The 26296-nt window shown below is 47.3% G+C and overlaps 1 protein-coding gene across 3 annotated transcripts in view; it reads right to left on the reverse strand.

Moving 5' to 3' along the window:
- Nucleotides 1-3997: 3997 nt before the first annotated feature.
- lrrc6 (leucine rich repeat containing 6) overlaps nt 3998-26296 on the reverse strand; it is a 159634-nt gene continuing 137335 nt past the window's right edge. For 2 of the 3 annotated variants that reach the window (XR_005462052.1, XM_038809249.1), the window contains one exon: nt 3998-4610. Coding sequence is in view for 2 of the 3 variants with exons in the window: in XM_038809249.1 (XP_038665177.1) it covers nt 4580-4610 (31 nt within the window). In the remaining variant the exon portion in view is untranslated. Of the gene's footprint in view, nt 4611-11086; nt 11159-26296 lie in introns of all 3 variants that reach the window. The other variant, XM_038809248.1, reaches the window with a different exon arrangement.

Consider the following 26296-nt stretch of genomic DNA (forward strand, 5'->3'; position numbering starts at 1 on the left):
AGTCACTGGAGACTTTATGGTGGAATTAAGAAATAGAAAAGGACGGTTTTGCGACATTGCTATAGGTCCCAGGGTAACAATTGCGAAGAAATAGAATGCATTAATTCAGACAATAGGCAAACATAATAAAGGCAGAGTTGCTTTTATAGGCGATTTTAACTTCTGTAACAGATTGGGATAAGCAGATGAGTTCATGTCAGAAAGGTAATGAAATTCTTGAGTCTGTTTTCTGGATAATTAGTTCTGACCTGGAACCAACAAGGGAGCGTACCATAACAGATTTAATAATGAGAAATTAGCTCGATCTAGTTAAATCCTAACAGCGCATGAACATGTGTGTAATAGCTGGAATATGATTGAGCTCAATATTGTTTTTGAACCCAAAACTGATATTAAGATTCCAGATTTAGGTGAGACTGACTTTAACACGATATGAGATGGAGACTGTCCACAGTAACCTGGAAATATCTGTTTTCAACATGATATGGAACCAGTTTATACTCCTCAGGGGAAAAAGCTTTATTTGCCAAAGAAATCTGCCATGGATGACATGAATTAAGGGACAAACATAAAACTAAAAGAAAAAGCATAAGATTGCAAAAATAACAGAGATCCTGGTGAATGGGAAAGGTACAAGGAACAGCAAAAGGTGTCAAACAGACCGTAAGAACTAGAAAAAGGAAGTAGGAAAATGTGGTAGTTTGAGGAACACTCTGGAAGGGGTTTATTAACGAACGACAAAGGCTGATAATTATACAGGCCCAGGATACAATAGGTTGGATCTCGTTTCTTCGGCTCTGGGGTCCACCCTGTCCGGTGACCTGCTCCCAGGACCCCGTGCAAACCCCCTATTGGCTGGGCTTCGCTCGCTCTTGCGCGATTGCCCTGCCAGGCCTCCCCTCTTAAAGGGCTGTGCCTGCACATCCTTCCCCTTTAAGTCCCTCATTATATTTTATACAATAATTATGTACAGGTTCATATGGCAAAAATATCAAGGGAGACAGAGTTCATCAAAGAGTTGAGTCCTCCCGGACCCCCGGAGGCTTCTCAACAGCCTCCGAGAAAGTCAAATTGTCAGTGGCCAATAACAGTTCAGTACCATTTACTTGTTTGGGGAACTGGTCTCACTGACTTCCAACAGTACAGTTGGTTGGGTTAACACAGGAGTTCTCAGCTCCCTCTGTTCAGGAACATCAAAGGAGTCTCGACAACTCTAGTGGGACTTAATTGCTCTGAAATCGGGATTGGCGCTCCTTGGAAACGCAAATGACCAATGTGCTTTTTGCCGGTCCTTCCATTCACATTTACCATGTACGACATGGGATCAGACTGGGACGCTATCCACCCGGCTAACCAAAGTAGACCCAAGATGAACGTCCGAACTAAGACCGGGTCCTTTACCCGGAATAGTCTGTCGCCCTGCTGTGTAGCCCATTGACTTCCCTGAGAGGCCTGATGTGCCTACACCCTCCCCACCAAGTTAAGAAATGCCAAATCCAACCAGGTTCAGAGATGGTGGCCCATCAGCAATTCAGCAGGTGTGACCCCCGTGGTGGTGTGGGGAGTTGGTTGGATATAGTGAACCTCTGGCACCGAGACTTTTTGGATTGTTTCCTCAAGGCATTTTAAAAAGTCGGTATAGTCCTCTCCGCCAACTCATTGGACACAGTGGCTGTCCCGGTGTGGCGGATGCCATTTGCTTGAACAAAATTCTGGAAGTCATCCCCTGTAAAAGGGGTGATGTTGTCAGATAAAATGGATTTTGGCAGTCCATTTTGGCGAACACTCAGCCACCAAGGTAGTGATCACTTGGAGTGGGCATCCACTAAAACTAAGAATAACCTGCCAAAGAAAGGGCCCACGTCTATGTCCATGGCAACCAGGGGTAGATGGGCCTCTTACTGTTATAAGACCCTGGTATGTTGGTGGTCCGAAGGATGTTCAAGGTTTCCCCAATGTAAGTGGAAAGCTTGGCAGTGGTGCTGCACAAATTTAAATGTTTGAGCTCTGTCACGGATATACTTGAGGGTCTGCTCAAAAAGCTATCACTGAGGGTTGGGTGTCAACTTCCATTTTCAAGGGTTTACCACACTTAGGATGATTTCAGTGGGGGCTGTCTTGTTCACTTGGACTGAGTTCAGATGATACATTGCGTGCTCCTCCTCAGAGCTCCTTTCTACTTTGTTCAGTGGCACTGTGGACTGCTGCTGTTATTTTTATTAATGCCGCACTTTGTCTTTTGCGGCAAGATGCTTGAATAAAGCCTCTATGATTACAGCGGAAACACAAACTCTCTCTCTCTCTCTCTCTCCCCCCCCCCCCCCCCCCCCACACACACAACAATAACAGTCCCCTCTGTCTTAGGTTGATGTCCTGTTCTTTTCCGCACCTTGAATTCCAGTCAAGTCCCGAGGACCGTGTCTGGCTCTCTGCTGTGCCTGTTGACCCTGCCACACACCTTGCAGCCAATCTTCCCTCTATTTGATTGACTTCCCCTTCAGCGATGGAGCCCACTGATGCCTTTTTTGCCACACCCTGTCACCTGAGCTATCTTGATTGATTTCTCCAATGTAATTGTAGCTTCAGAAGGAGCCTCAGCAAGAGTCAGACATTGAGGTGATCAGACCCATATCATGGAGGCAACTGTCTCGACCAAGGGTCTATTGACACAAGCTCTCCTATCGGCAGATCAATGAGAGAAAATTCCACGCTCATCTGCATCTGTTCAGAGATCTGGTGGGTCACATCTGCCACAAGCTGCAGGTGGATCTAATGCCCTGTGGAGTGGATGACATTCCTTGCCTGTGGCTCTAAAGCTCATTTTCTTTGCCTGTAGATCATTTCAGGGATCCACCGGGCACCCCATACATAAATGCGTCTGGGATGTGACAGATGCCCTCGACTGTAAAGTTCACCTATATGTGAGGTTCACACTTGGTGAAGATAGTTAGGTTGCTAGATTTAATGATTATGCGGCAATTTCAGGCTTCCCTAGAGTACAGAATGCAATCAACTACACACAAATGGCATTGTGAGCTCCATGGCATTAGCTCCAATGTTTATCAACTGGAAAGGTTTCCATTCCATCAATGTTCAACTGCTATGTAAACATTAGAAGCACTTTTAACTTTGTGCACGCTTGTGCAAGGCACCCTGGGAATTCCAATGACTCATACATCCGGAGTCACTCCCAGGTGCGTCACATATTCATAGGGCCTCAGCAAGTATAGGGGTAGCTGTTTGGAGACAAAGGGTATACCTGCTCATACAATGGATTATGACACCTGTGTGTCGTCCTCAGAGTGCCTACACGGTGAACAGGTACAATAAAGCGCATAGCTCTACCCAATCCAGCATCAAGCAGACCATTGGCATCCTAAAGTTGCGCTTCTCATGTTTGGTGAAGCTCCACAGTACTCCCCATAGAGGGTCTCCCACATTGTTGTGGTCTGTTGTGCCTTCACATCCAAGTAAGAACTCCCCTGCCAGAGGGAGAAATAGAGAAGGCTGAGAGCTTCTCGAATGATGCATAGCAAGAAAGCCAGACCATGAAGAGGGAGATAAGGATCAGCTTCCGTGCGATGATGGCATCGAAGAAGCCCACCATGGGAAACACACTGAGTCACAAAAGTTGCAGGTGGAGTAAGGTGCATGCAATCTGCAGGCCCCGCCCGGACTGCTTGAGGAGAAAGAGCACTAAGATGGAGGATCCCATCAATGCCGACAGTTATGGAGTACAGTTCCCTGTGCAAATCTGGAAAACATCTCCTGGACCAAGGTCTCCAAGGCCATCACTGTAGTGATCTCTGTATATGAATATACATAATCAATGTACGTAAATGAAGTATAGTAATTTCAACACTAGATGTCTCACTATCAGATGGTATAAGTACGACTTTCCCGCTCTTTCTGAGAGAGTGTACTTCAGGAGAGTGAACAGACAAGACTTATATTAGCTGGAGAGAGAGAAGTTATAAGTAATTTCATTATTACATTGTATAGTTAGTTATCTTGATTGTATTTTATTTCTTTTAATAGTTGAGTATTAAGTACAAAGGACTCACATAATATTATTTATATTACTCATTAAATTAGTTAATCTTTCAAAGAAGGTTATTGGTTATTTCATCAACACGGCTGGTTCAAAGAGTAATATATAACCGTCACCACCTTTTCCATCATGTCGGAATCATATAATCAGATAGAATGCGGGCAGACTCCTTCATTCTTCATTCTAGTCTGTTGAGTGACTCTCACATCACTGCATGATGTTCCATTGCCTGTCTTTGCAACTGCAGCATTGTGTAAGTGGCCACTCATAGAGACTCATTATTGGACTCAGACTCCGTGAGTGCCTAATCTCCCGCAGCCCTCCGAGTGTCAGCGATCTGGGTTGTTACTGCTGCGATTCCTGTGGAGACATGTCAGCAAGATTTTCTCCAGAAAGTTACCCTGAACCTAATCTAAAGCTATGAGCCACCAAGGTGGGTGTCTCTGTGCTGGTGGAGGCTGAATACAGTGACAGTTTTCTTTTATTGGCTCCTCAACATCCTCTTCTGAGGTGGGCTGGGGGCTAGGCTTACGTTGACCCCATTTGGACCTGATGGTGCCTGCAAGAGAGAGAAGAGAGGTTTAGTTTATAAGCAGACAGAATACAAGATTGCATGTCACTCGCTGTGAATGTCATGAGGTGATAAACTCAAGGATCCACTGGGGACCCTATACACAAATGTGACCAGGATATGACAGATAGCCTCTGCTGGAAGGCTCATCTTTATGTGAGATTCACACTTGAACTCAGGCAGGTATCATCATTCTAGGAAGCTGGGAGAAGTCAATCTTTTTACCCACAGGAGCAATTGCTGATCTCATTGGCAAGTCCAGCGGCTTTCTCCTCAAATTTGGAGAGCTCTGTGATTTGACCATCCCTCCTCAGTCTGGGATCTCCCCTTCTGTTGTGGGCAAGCTTGGACGGCATGAAGGCAAATGATTAAATGTGATGAGAAGGGATGGAGCAAAAATTGGGAAATATGTATTCCTTCCGTGTGTGCTGAGCCCTCCCTAAAAAGGGCCGAGGATGGAGTGTGTGCAGCACGATAGATAAGACAGTGGTGGTGAAAGTATCCATGAAATGAAATGAAAATCGCTTATTGTCACAAGTAGGCTTCAAATGAAGTTACTGTGAAAAGCCCCTAGTCGACACATTCCGGCGCCTGTTCGGGGAGGCTGGTACAGGAATTGTACCGTGCTGCTGGCCTGCCTTGGTCTGCTTTAAAAGCCAGCGATTTAGCCCTGTGCTAAACCAGCCCCATGAGGCAGACAATGCCGATGTGCGTCCCCCACCAATATAGTGAGCGATTCCGAAGAGTGTAACCCTTAGACTGGATGATGCCAGGGTGAGAGCGTGAGATTTGAGTGAGCTGAAGGTTGACTTACCCTGGTGGAGGGAATGAGATTATTCATCCTCCTCCTGCACTGGATGACATTGTGTGGTCGGCTGTCAGCCGCGCTGACCTAGCTTGCTAATATCCGCTAGGCTACAGAGGTAAGGCTGATGTGCTTCCTGGAATCAGGCTTCAGGTAGAACACCTCCCGTAGGTATGCCTTGAGAGGTTTGAGGCTAAACCTCAGGACAACGTGTTTTTCTTGCTGTGCAGATATCTGTACAGCTCTCCTAAAAGACAGCTGGGGTGGAGAGAGTGAAATTCATGTGCTTGAGTGACATTTAAATATGGTGCCTGGACCTTTGACCCCATAAGGTAATGTCAGGTCAGATGAATCTGTTCTAGACCTGCCATGCGATTTGGAGAGCTCTGCATAATTGATGAACGTTCAAGGTGCCACTCTGGCCAATGGGAAATGCGCTGCAGAACCTGCCTATCCATTGACTTTTATAAAATGTGAACTGATTAAACTGGAAATATGTTGGACAGAATTTACCGGCTGTTCACACCGGCGGGATATTAGGGTCCCGCCGAAGGTCCATGGGTTTCCCAGCGATGAGGGGTGCAGTCAATGGGAAGATAAAAGCAAGTTGCTGCAGATGCTGGAATCTGAAACAAAAACAGAAAATGCTGGACAATTGCAGCAGGTCTGACAGCATCTTGGGAGAGGAAATGGAACTAACATTTCAAGTCTGGATGACTCTTTGTTAAAGCTGGAGAGAACTGGAAATAGGGTCAGAGTTATATTGTGGCGGGGGGCGTGGAGCGGTGGGCTAGGATAGGGGGCAAGTGATTGACATAGATGCTGTGGACAGAGAGACACAAGGAATGCCATTGGAGGTGATGAAGGTTGAGCAGGGTGCTGATAGTGGCACATAAAGAGATTAGAATGTGTGAATGGCAGAACAAAGATGAGCAGTGCGTCAAAGAGCAGCTGGGAACAGGGAACAGTTAGCCCAATGGGAATCAATGAAAGAAATGAAAATAAATTGATAGAAATAAAAATGGGGTGAAGGTGGAGGACAGAGTGCACAGTCTGAAGTTGTTGAACTCAATGTTAAGTCCAGAAGGCTGTGACCTGCCTAATCGGAAGATGCCATTGCCAAGAGGAAAATGGCAACGGGAAATCCCGCTGACAACAGCGGTACCAGAAAATCTCGCTGGTTAGTCGGTAAATCACATCTGTTGAGACCAATGTTAAAATGGAGCCCTGAAAATCCAGAGGAACTTGACCCTGGCAGCTGTTGGAATTGTATTTGCTGTGAAACTCAACTAGTAAATTTGCAGGATCAGGAGGAGAGCCATCTAGGCATTTTGAAATGCACAAGGGGCAAAACTATTTGGTAGATTTTTATCTGTAGCCGATAGAATTTTCATGCAATTTTCAGCCAGAAGGAATGACATGAGAGTTTCATGATATTGTTTGCTGGCTAATACACAGGTAGAGATGAATAGAAGCCAAGATTCTGTATAATTCTGCAGATGACACCTACCAGATCTTAGAGCTCTGTTCCTTTCAACAGACCCTACTGAAGGTGCTGAAATTCATCAAAGGAGTAAACTCTTGCAAATAAGGAGACCTGGGTAAATGTTTTCCTAATAAAGAGGGAAAGCCCCTCGCCCACCTCCTATCAGCAAGGCCCCCTTGGGCCTGACTACTGGCAGTGCCAAAGTGCCCAAGTGTCTTGGGGAGTGCCAGGGTACCACACTGCCCTGTCACCAACCACATGGGGGTCTTCACCCCAAGGTGCCATTACGCCCGGTCCATGTTTGTGTGTGTCAGTACTAAACGGTGCCCTGGCAACATCTCACAGGTGTGGCCGTTGAGTCACAGTCACTGGGTGAATCTGGTGTCCAGGTATTTAAATGAGTCATTAGGCTAATTTAAATATGCTGATCAGGATCTCGCCCAGTGAGGGTGACATCCGGTTTGAGGCAGGCGGGGTGAGTTGGGTGACTTGCGATTGGCCCGGCACTTGGCACTCGTTTTTGGGGCTCTCGTGCAATCCGTTTGTTGCGCCCGTTGGGCGACTCGTTGGGCGTGTCGGAGTCACTGAATCACACCCGTAAAATATAAGAGCAGGGAGATTATGCTGGAACTGTATACAATTAGTTAGACTACAGCTTAAGAACAGTGTGAAGTTCTGGTGATGTGATTTTGCAGGAGATGATGCAGAGGAAATTTATGAAGCTGTTGCCAGAACTGGAAAGTTTTAGCTGTGGGGAAAGATTGGATAGGTGTTGTTTGGTTTCCTTGTAACAGAGAAGGCTATGGGGTGACATAGTTGAGGTGTATAAAATTATGAGTGGCCTAGGTAGATTAAATTGGAGTAATTTATTTACCTCAGTAGAGGAGTCAAAGATTTAAGGTAATTTGTGGAACAATGTAATGTGAAATATTAACAAGTGAAATTTAATTAGAAACATGGCAAAAATAGGAGCAGGAGGAGGCCAACCGGCCCTCCAAGCCTGCTCCGGCATTCATCATGATCATGGCTGATCATCCAGCTCAATAGCCTAATCCTGCTTTCACTCATATCCTTTGATCCCCTTCACCCTAAGTGCTATATCTAACTGCTTCTTGAAACCATACAATGTTTTGGACTCACCCAGTTCCTGTGGTAATGAATTCCACAGGCTCATCACTCTCTGGTGAAGAAATATTCCTCATCTCTGTCCTAAATGGTCTGCCCTGTATCCTCAGACTATGCCCCTGGTTCTGGACACATCCACAATGGGAACATCCTTCCTGCATCTATCCTGTCCAGTCCCGTTAGAATTTTATAGGTTTCTATGAGATCCCCCACATTCTTCCAAACTCCAGCAAATATAATCCTAACTGATTCAATAACTCCATGTACGTCAGTCCCGCCATCCCAGGAATCAGTCTGGTAAACCTTCGCTGCACTCCCTCGACAGCTAGAGCATCCTTCCTCAGATAAGTAGACCAAAACTGCACACAATTTTCCAGATGTGACCTCACCAAGGCCCTGTATAATTCCAGAAAGGCATCCCTACCCTTTACATGAATCCTCTCGCTATGATGGCCACCATACCATTAGCCTTCTATCGCACCTGCTGCACCTGCATGCTTACCTTCAGTGACTGGTGTACGCGGACACCGAGGTCTCGTTGCACATTCCCCTCTCCTAATTTATGGCCATTCAGATAATAGTCTGCCTTCTACATGGTAGCACAGTGGTTAGCACAGTTGCTTCACAGCTCCAGAGACCCAGGTTCGATTCCCGGCTTGGGTCACTGTCTGTTCGGATTCTGCACGTTTTCCCCGTGCCTGCGTGGGTTTCCTCCAGGTGCTCCGGTTTCTTCTCACAGTCCAAAGATGTGCAGGTTAGGTAGATTGGTCATGCTAAATTGTCCTTAGTGTTCAAAAAAGGTTAGGTGGGGTTACTGGGTTACGGGCACAGGGTGGAGGTGTGGAGGGAGGGCGCTCTTTCCAAGGGCCGGTGCAGACCCGAAGGGCTAAATGGCCTCTTTCTGCACTGTAAATTCCATGATTCCGGCTTTTGCTCCCAAAGTAGCAAAGATGACCTTGCATTAATCCAAATTTTATTGCATCTGCCATTCACTTGCCCACTCACTCAACTTGTTCAAATTCCATGGAAGGATCTCTGCATCCTCCTCATGGCTCACCCTCCCACCCAACTTGATGTCTGAAAATTTGGAGATATGGGCCTGGATTCTCCAATAATGGGGCTATTAATGGGGCTATGTCCTCATGCCCGCCTAAAATGTCCAGGGTGATTCTCCGCTTTTAAGGGGGCTTTCAGGGCCCTAGCATGCGCCACACAGCTCCTGCTGCCAATACTGGGCCCTGCAGTTCCGGCCTCGGCTCCGTGCATGCGGCCTGCAGTGCCAGCTCTGCGTGACATGGTGGACCCACACAGCGGGCCGCGCAGAAGAAGGTAGGCCCCCCCCAGATCATGTGCTCCCGATCGCGGGGCTGGCCGTCATGGAGGCCCCCTCCCGGAGACTGATCGCTCCGCCCTCTACCAGGACGGTCACTGCAGCTGTGACGCCGAGCTCCTGCCGGGTGGAACTATACGAGAACCACGCCAGCAGGAACTCAACTGGTAGACCGCAGAGAATCGCCGCAATGGGCGATTTCAATGGGCCTCGACCAGCGCCACGTCGACTGCGCGCGGGCGGCTGGCCCAACGCCCCATTCTCTGACCCCCCCATGCCAGGCACGATTGCGGCTTGAAATTCACTCAAAGTGTTACCCATTTATGGACAAGGTTAAAATTGATACAGGAAACTAAATGCATCAACAATGCAAGTATATTTAATTAGCTTTGGAGTTATTTGCAAATGTTCTTCGATTTTGAAATCTGACCAATATGTTCAGAAGGTGATAAATACTGCAGAAGGAAATTAAAGCATTTGTTCATTACACATATATCCAAATGCTACTCAGCTGTTCCTTTATTATATTTTACTATTTAGCAATCAGTATAACTGCTACTTGGCAGTTGTCCTCTGCCAAAGTGCCACAATAAACCTAATATTATTTTGCCAGCGCTACTTTAAAGCTGGAATGTTATCTATTTCCTGTAATACTCAGAGTATAGGCCAAGATCAGGTTTCATAAAACAGGCCTCACCTTGCAATACTTTTAGTTTGAATTGGATACAATTTTAGTCACAATTCAAGATATCATGCGACACCAAGACTGTAAATTGGTTCAACTTCAGACAGTGGCCAGAAGGAGTCTTAAATTGGTGTTAAGGGTACTGAGTTTGAAGGAGAGCTTATGTCTTTGGTCTTCTAATGTTCAGCAGGTCAGGATTCACCCACAAGAAAATATTTTAGTTGATGTATTAGTGGATTTAATTTATTCTATTAAACCAATGATTAATATTAATTATGGCTACGGGGACATTGTTGAATTATGATAATTGCCATAATTATTGGAATACCATCAAGGCTAACACACAGCAACCAAGTGCAAATATATTATAATATTAGCCCAGACACTGGCTGTTACATCTGTATAGTACTTTGATTGTGACTTTAACATTTTGGGGCAATTTTTCTCAGGCAAGGGAAAGCACGTTTGCATGTGTGTAGAGAATTAAATCCCTTAAAAAGGCATCATGTCAAGATCCTATCCAACTTACCCTTTAATTGTTTATTGAGTGTGTAAGCATTTGTTTAAATGCATGGCTCTTTTTTGCATGGCCACTTATCTTAAAAGGGGCTAATTTGCGCACAACCTGCCCAAGAAATTTTCAGTTCCTGTGCAGGTGCCTAGTCTAGTGGGAGAATTAATCCCAATATCATCGCATTGTCTTCCAGGGTTCTCAGGATTGAAGGAGAGCAAGGATTAACCAGGAAACCAATTAAGATACTTAAAAAGTCATTTAAGAACATTTTAAACTCTTAATTCCACAGCCAAGGCACCTATTTTCCAAGTTATCAACAATTTCCAAAGTCACTGCAATAAGTGCATTGCTGCAAATGTTTCTTCAGTGAAACTGACAAGCTGGGAAAGCATTAATCAGTTACACTAAGAGCTCCAACTATGGCCTGATGAAAGGCTGCAGTTCAAGCACTTCTTTTCTCAGAGAGTGCTTCCACTGCTTGTCGGGTCATTGCAACTTCTTGGAAGGTACATCACTCACCTTCAACTGCACTGCCTGTTGACAGTCCTCACCACAGCATGGGAGCAGCTTATGTAACTGCACCTTGAATCTCTGATGAAGGACAAGAGGAGAAACAATTACTTTCTCTTCACCCTTAGACAGGAAGGAGGATATAGACAACAAGATCCAGCTGGAAGTAGGGAAGGCCTCACACAGTAAACAGGCAGAGGAATGGTCACCTCTCTCTTTAGATCTGAGCATCAGTGTCTCAGGAAACTCCGGTTTTCACATCAGGTCGCTGCCGACTTATGCAGCCTCCTGGAACAAGTCATCCTTCTCAGTGGAGCATTATGAGAAGGGTAGCTATTGCTGGGCATGTAGTCTACGTCCGGAATTTTGGGGTCGGCGCCCAGTGGATACCAGTGATCATAGTCGAGAAATCGGGGCCAATCTCCTATACAGTCAAGACCAGAGAATGGGCCGTACCCAAACATGTGGACCACCTCAAGGTTAGGGGGAGCCCAGAGGTAGCCCCAGCAGATTAATTCATTTCTCTAGACCCCCAGCCACCCCCTTCCTACCAGCTGTTATGACACCCTGGGCTCGTGCGTGGTCGATCCCAGCCCCACAGACCCCAGAGTCCCACAAAAGTGAATCAGCCAATAATTCATATCATGTTTCTGAGATCATTGGCCCTTGACTACTCCAATGACTTACAGGCACCAGATTTGTAAGTTTAACACAACTGTTTATTTATAACAACAATAGAGATATGACATACATTAATCAGTTACACTAAGAGCTCCAACTATGGCCTGATGAAAGGCTGCAGTTCAAGCACTTCTTTTCTCAGAGAGTGCTTCCACTGCTTGTCGGGTCATTGCAACTTCTTGGAAGGTACATTACTCACCTTCAACTGCACTGCCTGTTGACAGTCCTCACCACAGCATGTGGTTACTCCCTAATTTGTTACTCCCCCCTTTTACTGTCCCATCCTTCACCTAAACATACACAAGGCACACACACATGGTGGGGGGGGGGGGGGGGGGGGGGGGGGGGAAGGTATAAAAATAATAAGTGAATTAATATGAAATGGGAGATGAGTGTCTGGCTTCGGATGTTGAAGTCTTCCCAGCATGCGGAATGATTGGAAGCACCCATTGGATCGTGAATGAGGATCTTCTGGCAGTAGTATTCAGTCAAAATCCACTGTAGGATTCCCTCTGGGATGTTGCTTTAACTTTTATTAACCTGGGCATTCACTCCAAATGAACAGCCTCAGGCTTGTGTAATTCTTATTTCGTATTTGTTTCCAACTCCACCAGAATGGCCAACAGCCTTTCTGAGATGAAAACACACGCAAAATTTTAAAAGGGTTTTTAAAAACCCACTACTGACCCTGCTTCCAGCTGGTGGCTTGTCTGAATGTCCTTGTCTCCCCTCAAACCCAGTTCTCAGCCTGGCTTTTACTGATATTTGGTTTCCAGGCTCACTGGAATGTCCTGCAGCCTTTACTGAGGAGAAAGCAGAGTCTCCAACCGGTTGTTTCAGGGAGGTTTGCCCTTTCAGGGAGAGAGAAACTCTAAAGAATTTCCTTCAGCTCTGAGTTCAAAACAAAACTAAAACTGAAAACAGTCTCACAGAGGAAGGAACATTCCAGAGAAAAACCTGACCAATCAGCACAATCCATTGATAAGGCCCGGCGATTAAAAATAGCCCATCACTTCGGATGAATAACTTCTCGCTATTCGAAATGTGCCCCAGAATGTCATGTGGAGAAAGTTAGATTTGATCTCTTGAGATACTGGCACGCAAAGTTGTTGCATAACTGCAGGTGATGTTGACAGCACCTCTATCAGATGATGGGTACAGAGAGATGAGCCATTCAGAAGTTGCTACTGGTGTTTCAGTCGAATGTATCTGGTATCCTGGAGAGAGCATTGTTGGTTTTGTTACTATCTCAGTACAGGGCCGTAGTTTTTTTTTTGCATAGAAGAAATACAAAATCCTAGTTATTCACTAAAGGAATGAAGCCACAAGATTTCACGATTTAAAACAGAAGAATGTTTACTGTATAAACGTCAACAAAGCTAACACGAAGTATAATCTATCCTAAATTCTAGCATCCAGAATTAGCAGTAGCTAAACATTAATTAAAAGACAAATTGTGGCTAGATATGAACTATCAATTGTCAATAAATCGCAGATTCAACGAAGATAAGTTTTACAAATTGGTTCAGTAACACACTCAGATTGGAATGATCCCACTCAGTCACAAAATCCTTCCAACACTGTTTTCCTCATGAATTTCTACACCAATCCTACTGGAAACTAGTCTGATCCCCAGCAACAGTAACTCGAAACCAACCCAAGTTTCACGGACATAGTCTTCACCATTAATGGCACATGTACGCAGAACCTGCCCAACTCAGTCTGGAAGATCCACCACTATTATCTTCAAGTTGCAGTAACAGATGGAGCAACCTATTCACTTTGCTTATTCTCAGCCTCGGGATCTAACCTTCTTCTGTTCTTCAATTTCTCTGTTCTGCTCCAGCGTATTCTACTGTTACTGCCTAGCTTGGATGGAGTTGTGTCCTTTCATATGTTTCAAAAGGTTTAGTTTTAATTTCCCAACCTCAGCTTGTTTTTGATTTCCTTAAAAACTGGGAATTCCAATTTCATTTCGATGTTGACCTTTCTACTTTTTCAGTTTTGTTTCCAGTTCAGTTCCTGTTTTGAGGTCGGGTCTGCCCAAAAACATACAACTTAAGTTTAAAAATTTGGGTTCCCTCACAACACACTTGAGTAGTTCCCAGTATATTAGGGCCATCTTTAGTACACTGCCGTGGAGTGTGGATTATTGTTCATGCCGGGGAACATATTCAAGATTCCAAGCCAGAAATTGTCCCTATTTTTGTTTGCTGAGTGTGGTTTCCGGAGGCACAGACTTACCTAGCATCTGAAGCTTCCTCCCTGGACTGAATCGAATTAGCTGAAGACAGGCATCTGTGATGTAGGGGACCTCCACGGGAGGCCAAGATGGATCATCCACTTGGCATTTCTAGCTTAAGATTCTTGCAAATTCTTCAGCCTTTGCACTGATGTGTTAGCCTCCTCCGTCATTGAGGACGGGGATATTTGTGGAGCGTCCTCCTCCAGTGAATTAAGTGTCCACCACTGTTTATGACTGGATATGGCAGGACTGCAGAGGTTAGATCTGATGAATTGGTTGTGTAATCATTTAGCTCTATCAGTTGTTGCTTATACTCATTTACGGGTCCAGGTAGTCCTGTATTGTAGCTTCACCAGGTTAACATCACATTTTGACATATATCTGGTATTGCTCCTGACATATGGCAGATTGCTCATGGCAGATGGAATACAATGTTGACAAATGTGAGGTTATCCATTTTGGTAGGAATAACAGCAAACGGGATTATTATTTAAACGATAAAATATTAAAGCATGCCGCTGTTCAGAGAGACTTGGGTGTGCTAGTGCATGAGTCACAGAAGGTTGGTTTACAAGTGCAACAGGTGATTAAGAAGGCAAATGGAATTTTGTCCTTCATTGCTAGAGGGATGGAGTTTAAGACTAGGGAGGTTATGTTGCAATTGTATAAGGTGTTAGTGCGGCCACACCTGGAGTATTGTGTTCAGTTTTGGTCTCCTTACTTGAGAAAGGACGTACTGGCGCTGGAGGGTGTGCATGAGGAGATTCACTAGGTTAATCCCAGAGCTGAAGGGGTTGGATTATGAGAGGTTGAGTAGACTGGGACTGTACTCATTGGAATTTAGAAGGATGAGGGGGGATCTTATAGAAACATTTAAAATTATGAAGGGAATAGAAAGGATAGATGCGGGCAGGTTGTTTCCACTGGCGGGTGACAGCAGAACTAGGGGACATAGCCTCAAAATAAGGGGAAGTAGATTTAGGACTGAGTTTAGGAGGAACTTCTTCACCCAAAGGGTTGTGAATCTATGGAATTCCTTGCCCAGTGAAGCAGTTGAGGCTCCTTCATTACATGTTTTTAAGGTAAAGATAGATAGTTTTTTGAAGAATAAAGGGATTAAGGGTTATGGTGTTCGGGCCGGAAAGTGGAGCTGAGTCCACAAAAGATCAGCCATGATCTAATTGAATAGCGGAGCAGGCTCGAGGGGCCAGATGGCCTACTCCTGCTTCTAGTTCTTATGTTCTTATATCTATCTGCACTCTTCATTGAACCAGGGATAATTCCCTTTCTTTATGATAATGGGTATGTTCGGCCATGAGGTTACAGACTGTGGTTGATTATGATTCTGCTGTTGTTGATGGCCCACAAGGTCGCATGGTTGCCAGTGTTGAGTTTCTAGATCCATCCCATTTAGCCTGGTGGTCGTGCCTCACACAATGGCGGAGAGTGTCCTCGATGTGAAGACGGACTTCATCTCCACTGATACTTCATGGACAGATGCATCTGTAGCAGGCAGGTTGGCAAAAATGAGGTCAAAGCATGCTTTTCCTGTATCCTATTCTTTTAAACAGGGATTCTCACCCAGAGATCTGCGACCCGCTTGGTGTCTGAATAGAGATTTTAATGGGTCTGTCACCACACAGACAATTTCATGTAAATTTAATACTGAATCCCAGAAGTTACAATATCCAGGGCAGGGTGATTTACTTTTCATCTCCAAGTCCATTTACACAAATTTATAATTTACACTCGTACAGTTGCATTATGTGTCTGACCCCAACCTTGCACAGCAGGATGTGAGGAACTGGAAACCACTGCTCGGTTGTCGAAGCTCATGATTACCAGCTCTGATAAAAGGTCACAGATCTGAAACCTTAATTCTGTGTTTTTCTCCATAGATACAGCCTGATCGGTTGGGTATTTCCAGCAATTTTTATTTTTGTTTCAGTATTCCAGAAGCTGCAATATTTCCCATTCGAATGAATGTATAATTTTCGGCCACTTCTCATCCAGAAATGCCAACCTAGTTAAAGTTCTGCTTTCTCTTGAAGGATTTCCTTTTTTCTCTTCTACCTCATTCACCTTAATTGCTTTATATTTCCTTCCTCATGTCTAATCAGGGAGTTCAGATCAAAGGACCACTGTGGTAGCGCAGCCCCTTTAAGGGGGAGGGGGAGGGGGGGGCGGGCCTGGCAGCCAACGTGACTGGCTCAGGGCCAATTGCGTGGGAATGCGCGAACCCGGATTATAGCGGGCTAGCGTGGGGCCTGGGAGCAGGGGTCCTGTCGAATGCAGACCCCGGAGCTGAAGAGATAAGATGCATCCTCTTGTGTTCTATACCTGTACATATACTAGCCTTTGCCTTTCTTTAATAAACCCTTTGTTCCTACAGGAAGCCTCCGGAGTGCTTCATGAGCCACCACGGTAACAGACCTGAGATGCTAACTCTCGTTATCTCTCCACAGATGCTGCCTGACTTGTAGACTATGTCCAGCTTTATCTGTTTATATTTTGGCTCATGATCACGGGTCCAGCTCTGCATTGTCAAAGAGATAGCATCCAGTCTCAGCAGATACGTTCTGCTTAGCTAGTTGATAATGGTCAAGAGGAGAAGCGAGAGCTGGTACAATCATCAATACCATTTCAGTGACAGCCTACTGATCTCAGTTTAACAGTCTTCCATCCTCACTTTGGCAGCTCATAAACCTCAACAACAATCAACTAACTTAATCATACCTGAGCTAGGATTAATATTGAGCATGATATTCCCATGTACCTCTACATCTTGATGCAAGTGTTGCTCATCATTAGCAACTATTACACAATAAGGAAAACAAAATAAACTAATTGCAAAACTAATTTTATACAGTAAACGTACTTGTGTTATGTTAGGTACTGTGGAAGCTTCAGCATCTCATCTCTAAGACTTTAAGACTCTAAGGTTGAATGAATGTGTCGATACTCATCTTCACATATTTCTTTATCTTCTTCCACTGACTGGTGTAATGGAGCTAAGACCTCGTCCTCTATTTTTATAAAATATATATCCACATCGCCAATTTCTAATATTTTAAAAACTGGACAATGTCCTTTTGAAATGACTAAAACTATGTCTGTCTGCAACTCTGAACATAACGAGCTATTTTGCAGTATCAGAAATTGACACCTTGTTACCTCTGAAGAGACCCTAACAACCTTCCGGTGGGCTTCAGAGACCATGTACAAAGGCCATCTGTATTTCAGAACCCAGATTCCTTACTGGAGTCCACTAGTTTGCTAAGACAAAGAGCCCTGCAACCCTTCCATCAATTCTCAATGGCTGGAACATTCACCAACTTCGGAGACACAGACGAAGAATACGCGTCCTTTGTCAAAGGTGGTGTGAAGAGATGGAAGTTATGTGTGTCTAGCTGGGAGAACCAATTATATTGTCTTGCCATACTTCAAACCTCAGAGTGTTGTTTTCCCATCTGCCAAGCAGCAACGCAGGACAGAGGCTCTGTATAGGTTTGAATGCTTGGCCCCTTCTACTAGAGCTGTTGTACCATTGCCTACAAGGCTGATTCACACCTCGTGCCTATATCATTGTGGAAGACAATGAATTATCCAGCATCAGTTCAGCTACCAACTTCTATGAAGGAATACACCATTGCACTTTGATTCTGGACTTTGGACATGTTTGAAACAGTATTTCTTTCCTCTGTGTTCTCTGTGCTGTAAATCTTTCAATTCTCTATTCCTCTTAACTATAATAGTGAAAATGGGGCAACATTGTTACCCTCCTCTCATGTTTGACTGTATGCAAATAAACTAACCACAGAATTACAGAATAATACAGTGCAGAAGAGGCCCTTCGGCCCATCGAGTCTACACTGACGCACAAAAGACACCTGACCTGCCTAGCTTCGCCCACGTGCCAGCACTTCGCCCACAGCCTTGAATGTTATGACATGGCAAATGCTCATCCAGGTACTTTTTAAAGGATGTGAGGCATCCCGCTTCTACCATCCTCCCAGGCAGTGCATTCCAGACCATCACCACTGTGGTGAATGTATTCACCTAATGCATGTATGATACTGTAACTTATAACCTGGAAGTGATGATACGAGCTGCTTCCAGGTACTGTACTGTAACCCCAGTGGGCTCCACCTCTGGCTCCGCCGTCACCAGGGCCATATGTAGACCAGCCGCCTGTGGGCGGCATTCATCTGTACAACCGACTCTGGCTAGGCAAGTTCATGATTAATAAAACCTAATGTTCACTCGCTCTCTCTGCCTCTTGGTGAATTGAAAGTATATCAACCACTCTCTGGGTAAAAATGTTTTTCCTCAAATCCCCCCTAAACTTCCCACCCCTCACCTTGAAATTGTGTTTCCTTGTAACTGACCCTTCAACTAAGGGGAACAACTGCTCGTATCCACCTTGTCCATTCCCCTCATAAACCTGTACACCTCGATCAGGTCACCTCTCAGTCTTCTCTGCTCCAGCGAAAACAACCCAAGCCTATCCAACCTTTCTTCATGACTTAAACTCCTATTCCATCCCTGACAACATCCTGGTGAATTACCTCTGCACCCCCTCCAGTGCAATCACATACTTCCTCTAATGTGGTGACCAAATTCACACACAGTACTCCCACTGTGGCATTAACTCTCTGACTTCATGCTGTGGCGCTATTAATGGAAAACTGGATCACGACAAAACCGAAGGGTTGGGAAACCCACCACTGCTTAGAACGAGTGGGGACTCAAATCAAAGAGTCTTTTGGTTTATGGATGGGGGATGCCAGGAAATATCAGGACTCTTTAAACTAAACCCCCTCCTGTCCATAACACTGGGCAAGTTATAGTTCTTGGGTATTTGAAATGAAAAAAGGATTGGGTTGTTTTGATGGAAAGGATCAAGTAAGCAGTGTCCACTTATACACTTGGCAGCATGGCCTTTGATGCCCCTGCCCATGATGGCCAACTCTGTATCCTCCATGGACAGATGCACTTGCCTTCCCCTAGGTCATTGTTGCTACTTCCTGTTGTGCAACACCTTCACCTGCAAGAAAGAGGTAAGTTGTCAGTAACTGTTATGCAATACATTTAGATCGTTATGGTTGATCAGCTATGTGTGCGAACTGTGAGTGTTAGGCTTGCATTGGTGCGACCGCATGAGGACAAAGAATTGTAGAGACTTGATCGAGATTTCTGGTGGATTCACTGGTGGTGCAGTTGTTTGGATGGGACATTTGAAATTTCATAGAATTTACAGTGCAGAAGGAGGCCACTCGGCCCATCGAGTCTGCACCGGCTCTTGGAAAGAGCACCCTAACCGCGGTCAACACCTCCACCCTATCCCCATAACCCAGTAACCCCACCCAACACTAAGGGCAATTTTGGACACTAAGGGCAATTTCGCATGGCCAATCCATCTAACCTGCACATCTTTGGACTGTGGGAGGAAACCGGAGTACCCGGAGGAAACCCACGCACACACGGGGAGGATGTGCAGACTCCACACAGACAGTGACCCAAGTCGGGAATCGAACCTGGGACCCTGGAGCTGTGAAGCGATTGCGCTATCCACAATGCTACCGCGCTGCTCCATGAACTTACCTTGACGATTTATGTCAGATCATTGAACACAGCATCCAGGTTGCAGGAGCAACAGTCCTGTATTGACCTCCATTGCTACTTGTTCTCACTGCCTCACGAGCACATGTCTAGAGGGCCTCCTGACCCAATGTAAATTACAGACATCTCATATCCTTTCCAAATATTCAACCAATCCTTCAGTGCAGTATCTAAAATCTTTGGTGCATGAGGGCTCTCAACTCCTATTCCAGCCATAATTATGCTCCCCTTTAAAATCTACTTTAAGTGACACTGGACAATCAGAGTACTGGGCTCTGTGCGGATATGTGCAGTGCTGGTTGACTTCAGTGATAATGTCAACCAGCAGCAGGAATTCACTGTTCTGCCTGCAATGCAATGAATCGGCACCAGTTAATCCTCCCCTGCGATCCCAGTTCCAGTTTACAGTTTGTACCTAAATTAATCCCATCGCCCCTCATAGGAACAAAGGTTTTTAGCCCATCAATCCTATTCTGCCATTCGATGAGATTACGGCTGATCCACGACCTAACTCCTAAAGAACATGCAGCAAATTACTGGAGACAAAGTTGATCTTTTGGCATTTCCCAATGCTTAATACTTTTCCACATTCTTCCATTTCCCCCAACAAACCCTGGGCAGGATTCTCCATCGGCAGACGCTGAAATTGCAAAATGCCGAGAGGGGGGGAGGGATAGTGATGTGGGATGAGCCTGGGACTGAGGTGACCCCCTGTGGGACTGGGCCGGAGTCCAGGCATGGACATTTGCACGGCCTGCGCACCCCACTGACCACCCACTTGGCCCCTGGTTCTGCAGAGTGCCTGGCCGTATTATGCCTGTCCCCACCGTCACAGAGGCCTTGTATGCCCAGTCGCCACAATACACCCATTTCAATGTAGACCGAGTCCACCAGGATGCCCGGGCAGCAGATTTCGCCACCATCGTCGAGATGCCCCAGATCAAGGGGTGATCGACGGGATGCATGTCCTTCTACGAGCACCTGCAGATGGCAGGCCGCTCTACACAAACTAAAAGGGGTTCCATTCGAAAAAGAGCAACTAATATGTGACCATCAGCTGCGAATCATGCACATCCCCGCCCGATACCCGAGCAGTGTGCACAACGCCTTCATCCTGGCATATTCATCGGTTCCTGGCCTCTTCAAGCATCCTTCCCCGTCCCCGGATGGGGGGTTGGCTCTTGGGCGACAGAGGTTATCCGCTGCGGACATGGCTAATGATGCCTATATGGAGCCCACAGAGACCTGCTACGACACCTATGCCACGACCAGGGGTGTGATCAAGTGTTGCTTCGGCCTCCTGAAGATGTGTTTCAGGTGCAAGGACCACTCTGGATGGGCCTTCCAGTATAGCGCTGGGAGGGCCGTCTGTATCGTGATGGCCTGCAGCATCCTCCATACCAGCCTCCCCGTACCAGCCTCCCCGAACAGGTGCCGGAATGTGGCACTAGGGGCTTTTCACAGTAACTTCATTTGAAACCTACTTGTGACAATAAGCGATTTTCATTTTTTAAATTTTCATAATATCACGTAGCAGAGGGGCGATGTGCTGGAGGAGGTAGATTAATGCCAGTCCTCATCCTCCGAGGAGGATACAGGGCAGGGAGAGGATGGGCAGAACATGAGGCCAGAAAGGAATGGAGGCTGTACAGTGTGTGCGCCAGGGCCAAAGTGCACGTGACGATCTGGTTGCCTCCAGATTCTACAACTAAGAGGGGTGGACTGGCCAGTGACATGGACACAGCATCCCACTTCCCCTCACTTTCCCTCCCCCAACCCCTCGCCTGCAAACCCCTCCGTGATAAAAACCTGCATCATTACTGGGTGTGGGCCCTGGGTTGGCAGCAACAGTGGGTCTGGTCCATGGTTGAAGGATGATGTCAACCCACTCTGCAATAAGGTCTGGTGCTCCGCAGCATTTGACAATGTCTGACTGCCGCCTACGCGGCCGTCTGCAGGTTAGACTGAAGCAACACGGTTTCAAGACCCCTCTCCCCAGCATACTCCTGGCAAACCACCAAGCGATTGAAAACAAGCTGGATGAACCTAATGCAAGACTTGGGAAGTAAGAGACTGCTGTGTGCTCTGTTTCACAGAGGCATGGCTCACCCCCACCTCACCGGACTGTGCCATACAACCTGAAGGCTTCTCAATTCACCGGGCGGACCGCACTGTGTTATCAGGCAAAGCAAAGGGTGGAGGGGTTTGCCTCCTCATCAACTCCTCCTGGTGCTTGGATCTGGCGACCCTGGCGACCTACTGCTCCCCGGACCTAGACCGTGAAGTGCCACCCATACTATCTTCCACGTGAGTTCACTTCAGCCATTATCGCAGCGGTCTACATCACACCCCAGGCAGAAGTGAGGAAGGCGCTGGACGAACTGTACACAGTTATAAACAACTACGAAACAGAACACCCGGAGGCCTTGTTCATCGTGGCCGGAGACTTCAACAAGGCCAACCTCAAGAGTGTACTGCCAAAATCCCACCAGCACATCTCCTGTCCCACCAGGGGCGACAACACTCTTGACCACTGCTACTCAAAAATCAAGGGTGCCTACCGTTCCATCCCCCGACCGCACTTTGGGAAATCAAACCATATGACGGCGCTCCTTCTCCCAGCATACAAGCAGAAACTCAAGCGGCAGAATCCAGCGAAGGTCATGCAGTGCTGGTCCGAGGAAACAGAAGAGCTCTTACGTGACTGCTTAGAGACAGTGGACTGGTCCTTATTTAAGAACTCAGCAACCAACTTAAATGAGTATGCCACCACCGTCACAGACTTCATCAGCAAATGTGTGGATGACTGCGTGCCAAAGAAAGCAGTACATACGTTCCCCAACTGGAAACCATGGCTCAACCGCGAGATTGACTCCCAACTGAAGGACAGATCTGAGGCATTCAAGGCAGACGACCCTGTCCTATACAAGAAATCCAGGTACGACTTCCGCAAAGCCATCCGAGATGCCAAGAGCGAATATCAAACCAAGCTAGAGTCACAGACAGACTCTCGGCGGTTGTGGCAAGGCCTAAACAACATAACGGGCTACAAAGTGAAGCCGAGCAGTATCTCCGGCAGCAGGGCACCCTTCCCCGATTAACTCAATGCATTCTATGCTCGGTTCGAGCAGGAAACCAACAATTCGCTGTCGAGTGCCCCAACAGCCCATAACTCACCCATACCCACCATCACAGCTTCCGAAGTCAGATCGGCCTTTGCTAAAAGTGAACCCTCGGAAGGCGACGGGCCCGGGCGGGATCCCTGGTCTTGCACTCAGAGCCTGCGCGGACCAGCTGGCAGAGGTGTTTGCGGACATCTTTAACCTGTCCCTACTCCACTCCGAGGTCCCCACCTGCTTCAAGAAGACCACCGTCATACCGGTGCCAAAGATCAACCAGGCAATGTGCCTCGATAACTACCGTCCGGTGGCCCTGACTTCAGTCGGAATGAAGTGCTTCGAGAGGTTGATCATGAAGCGCATCACCTCCATGCTCCCAGAACGCCTTGATCTACTGCAATTCGCATACCGTCACAACCGGTCCACAGCAGACGCCATTTCCCTGGCCCGACACTCATCCTTAGAGCATCTCGACAACAAGGACTCTACATCAGACTCCTATTTATTGACTACAACTCCGCCTTCAACACCATAATCCAAGCCAAGCTCATATCAAAGCTCCAAAACCTAGGACTTGGCTCCCCAAGGGAGATAGAGAACTGAGTGGAGTGGTGCAGCGACAACAATCTCTCCCTCAATGCCAGAAAAACTAAAGAAGCAAAGTACTGCGCACACCCCTGTCAGCATCAACAGGGCCGAGGGATGCACTTCTCCAAAAATCTGTCCTGGTCCATCCACATCGACGCTACCACCAAGAAAGCACAACAGCGCCTACACTTCCTCAGGAAACTAAGGAAATTCAGCATGTCCACATTAACCCTTACCAACTTTTACAGATGCACCATAGAAAGCATCCTATCGGGCTGCATCACAGCCTGGTATGGCAACTACTCGGCCCAGAACCGCTAGGAACTTCAGAGAGTTGTGAATACCGCCCAGTCCATCACACGAACCTGCCTCCCATTCATTGACTTTACAACTCCCGCTGCCTGGGGAAAGCAGGCAGCATAATCAAAGATCCCTCTCACCCAGCTTACTCACTCTTCCAACTTCAGGCAAGAGATACAGAAGTCTGAGAACACGCACGAACAGACTCAAAAACAGCTTCTTCCCGCCGTCACCAGACTCCTAAATGACTCTCTTATGGACTGACCTCATTATCACTACACCCCTGTATGCTTCATCCGATGCCGGTGTTTATGTAGTTACATTGTGTACCTTGTGTTGCCCTATTATGTATTTTCTTTTATTCCCTTTTCTTCACATGTACTTAATGATCTGTTGAGCTGCTCGCAGAAAAATACTTTTCATTGTACCTCGGTACACGCGACAATAAACAAATCCAATCCAATCCAATCCACTGTAGCGCTTTCCACTGTCCACCTGGGTGATCCCTGTATGCAAGCTGATCATCCGTCACATGGTCCCATTGGATCCCTGGGGAGGCGGAGGTTTGATAGTGAGGGGGGGGGGGGGGGGTGGAGTGGAGCACCGGAGAGGTGAGCGCTGGCTGTACTGCAGTTCCTGAGCCAATCCCAGCCCAATATCCACCCATTCCCTCCACCCTCCCTCTGCCAACCCAGACCAGCCCACACCCTTCCGATAGAACACCGAGGCAGGTTATAAGATTGTGCATAGGTGTTCAATGTGTCAACATATTTGCAGATTTGTGCCATAGCCCCTTTCACTAAACTGTGCGCTGCACTCGTGCCAACTTAACTAGTGTCTAACTTTGAGACCTCACAGGCCCTAATGCTAATGTACCCAGATGGTACATCAGCAGTGGAGGTGGCCTGCGACCCTGCGACCTGGGCCCCCCTTGGCAGGTGTCTTCTGGGGTGACTGGCCCAGGATGGGCCCGGCTGCTGCTCAGGTGCCATGGTGCCACTTTGTTCCGCCCACTGCCCACCAGGTGCACCAGGGACAGGAGGCAGGGAATCAAAGGTGCTGTGGTGTCTCGGCACCTCCGCTGCGGGAGTCACTGGCAGGGGCGCCATCTCCTCCCCCTCCCTCTGGGTGCCCTATGATGCCCGGGCTACTCCATGGGACAGGGATACGAGCAGAGCTATATCATGAGGCTTCCCCGGCATCTGGCACTGCCAGTCCTGGAGGCCTAATGCCCCATTGGCCAGCGTCTGCATGTTCGCAGCCATGCAGCACAGGGAGTGGATCACCTCCGTCAGGGACTGCGCCACATCACTTTGCGACTGTGCCACCAGCTTCTGGGTCTGTGCCACATCAGCCAGCGACTGCGCCATCTCTTTCTGGGTGCAGGATAGGGGTTTGGCCGCCCTCTGGGTTGGGGGTGAGGGGATAGGGTTACCGGTGTGTGGGACGGGGTTAGTGCCCAGGTGCTTTTGCTGTCTACTCACCCTGGCTTCCCTGAGGAAGTTGTGCAGTTTTTTCCAGCAGTGCTGGCTGGTCTGGACGGTGTTGCTGTTCGCACCCACCACCTCTGCCACCTGCGCCCATGCATGGCAAATGGCGACGGCTGGCAGCCTGCTTCCCGGGCCGGGTGCAGGGTGTCATAATACACACCAGTATATCATGGTGCAGACACACACTGATGGACACACACAGGGACCAATCAACATGTACAAACACCGCAGCCAATCACCAGTTAGAATACACACACTATAAAGGCAGAGGGCACCACGGTTCCTGCTCATTCTGGGTGCTGCCTCTGAGTGTAACAGGAACTCATCCAGCCCAGCACAGACTTACAACACGTGCTGAGAGAATCAACTGGTTCGGACAAGGCTTAGGTCTCTAGTTTAAGTTAGCATCATTTAGACCCACAGTCATCGTGTGTTAGTTAGTTAGAAGTAGTTAATAAAATTGAGTTGAACCATCATCAGTGTTGGAAGTGTCTGTTCATCTCTCAAGTCTACACTAGCCAACACTTCATAGTACCAGGAGTTGAGGGATGCTAGCACTTCTGAGACCTACCTTTCAGTGATCTGCCTTCCACCAGTCTCGCGCCATCCTACAGAATGGACTCCGTTCGTCCGGCGCCGCCTCTCCGCATTGCAGGGGATCTGGGCTCGAACTGGAAACTTTTCAAACAGCACTTCCAGCTGTACCTCGAAGCCAGGGACCGCGCATGCCCGGTGGCGCGACGAACGTCCCGACGCTCCGACGTGCGGCAACTGTGGCTCCGCCCACTTAAAGCGGCAATGTCCCGCGAAGTCCCGACGCTGCCTGCAGTGTGGCAAACGAGGCCACTACACTGCAATGTGCAGATCTTCCCTGCCTGCTGTTTTTCGAAGGTCCACCCAGCCCCACAGAGACGTCAGGGCTATCCAGCCTGCCATCAATGAACCTACTCTCGACCTTGATTCCGACTGTGCCTGCAATGACCCACAAGTCCCGTTCCAAATCGGCATCGTTACTACGAACAGGATGTCCCCCAACCGTGGCACTGAACCCGTCCACGTCCACAGCAGCAGCCAGGATGATGAGTGGTGTGCCACCCTTACGGTCAACCAGTCCCCTGTCAGGTTCCGCCTGGACACTGGCGTTTCTGCCAATCTCATTGCGTCATCTGATTTT

This window comes from Scyliorhinus canicula, chromosome 10, assembly GCF_902713615.1.
Source record: "Scyliorhinus canicula chromosome 10, sScyCan1.1, whole genome shotgun sequence".
NCBI classification, from domain to species: Eukaryota; Metazoa; Chordata; class Chondrichthyes; order Carcharhiniformes; family Scyliorhinidae; genus Scyliorhinus; species Scyliorhinus canicula.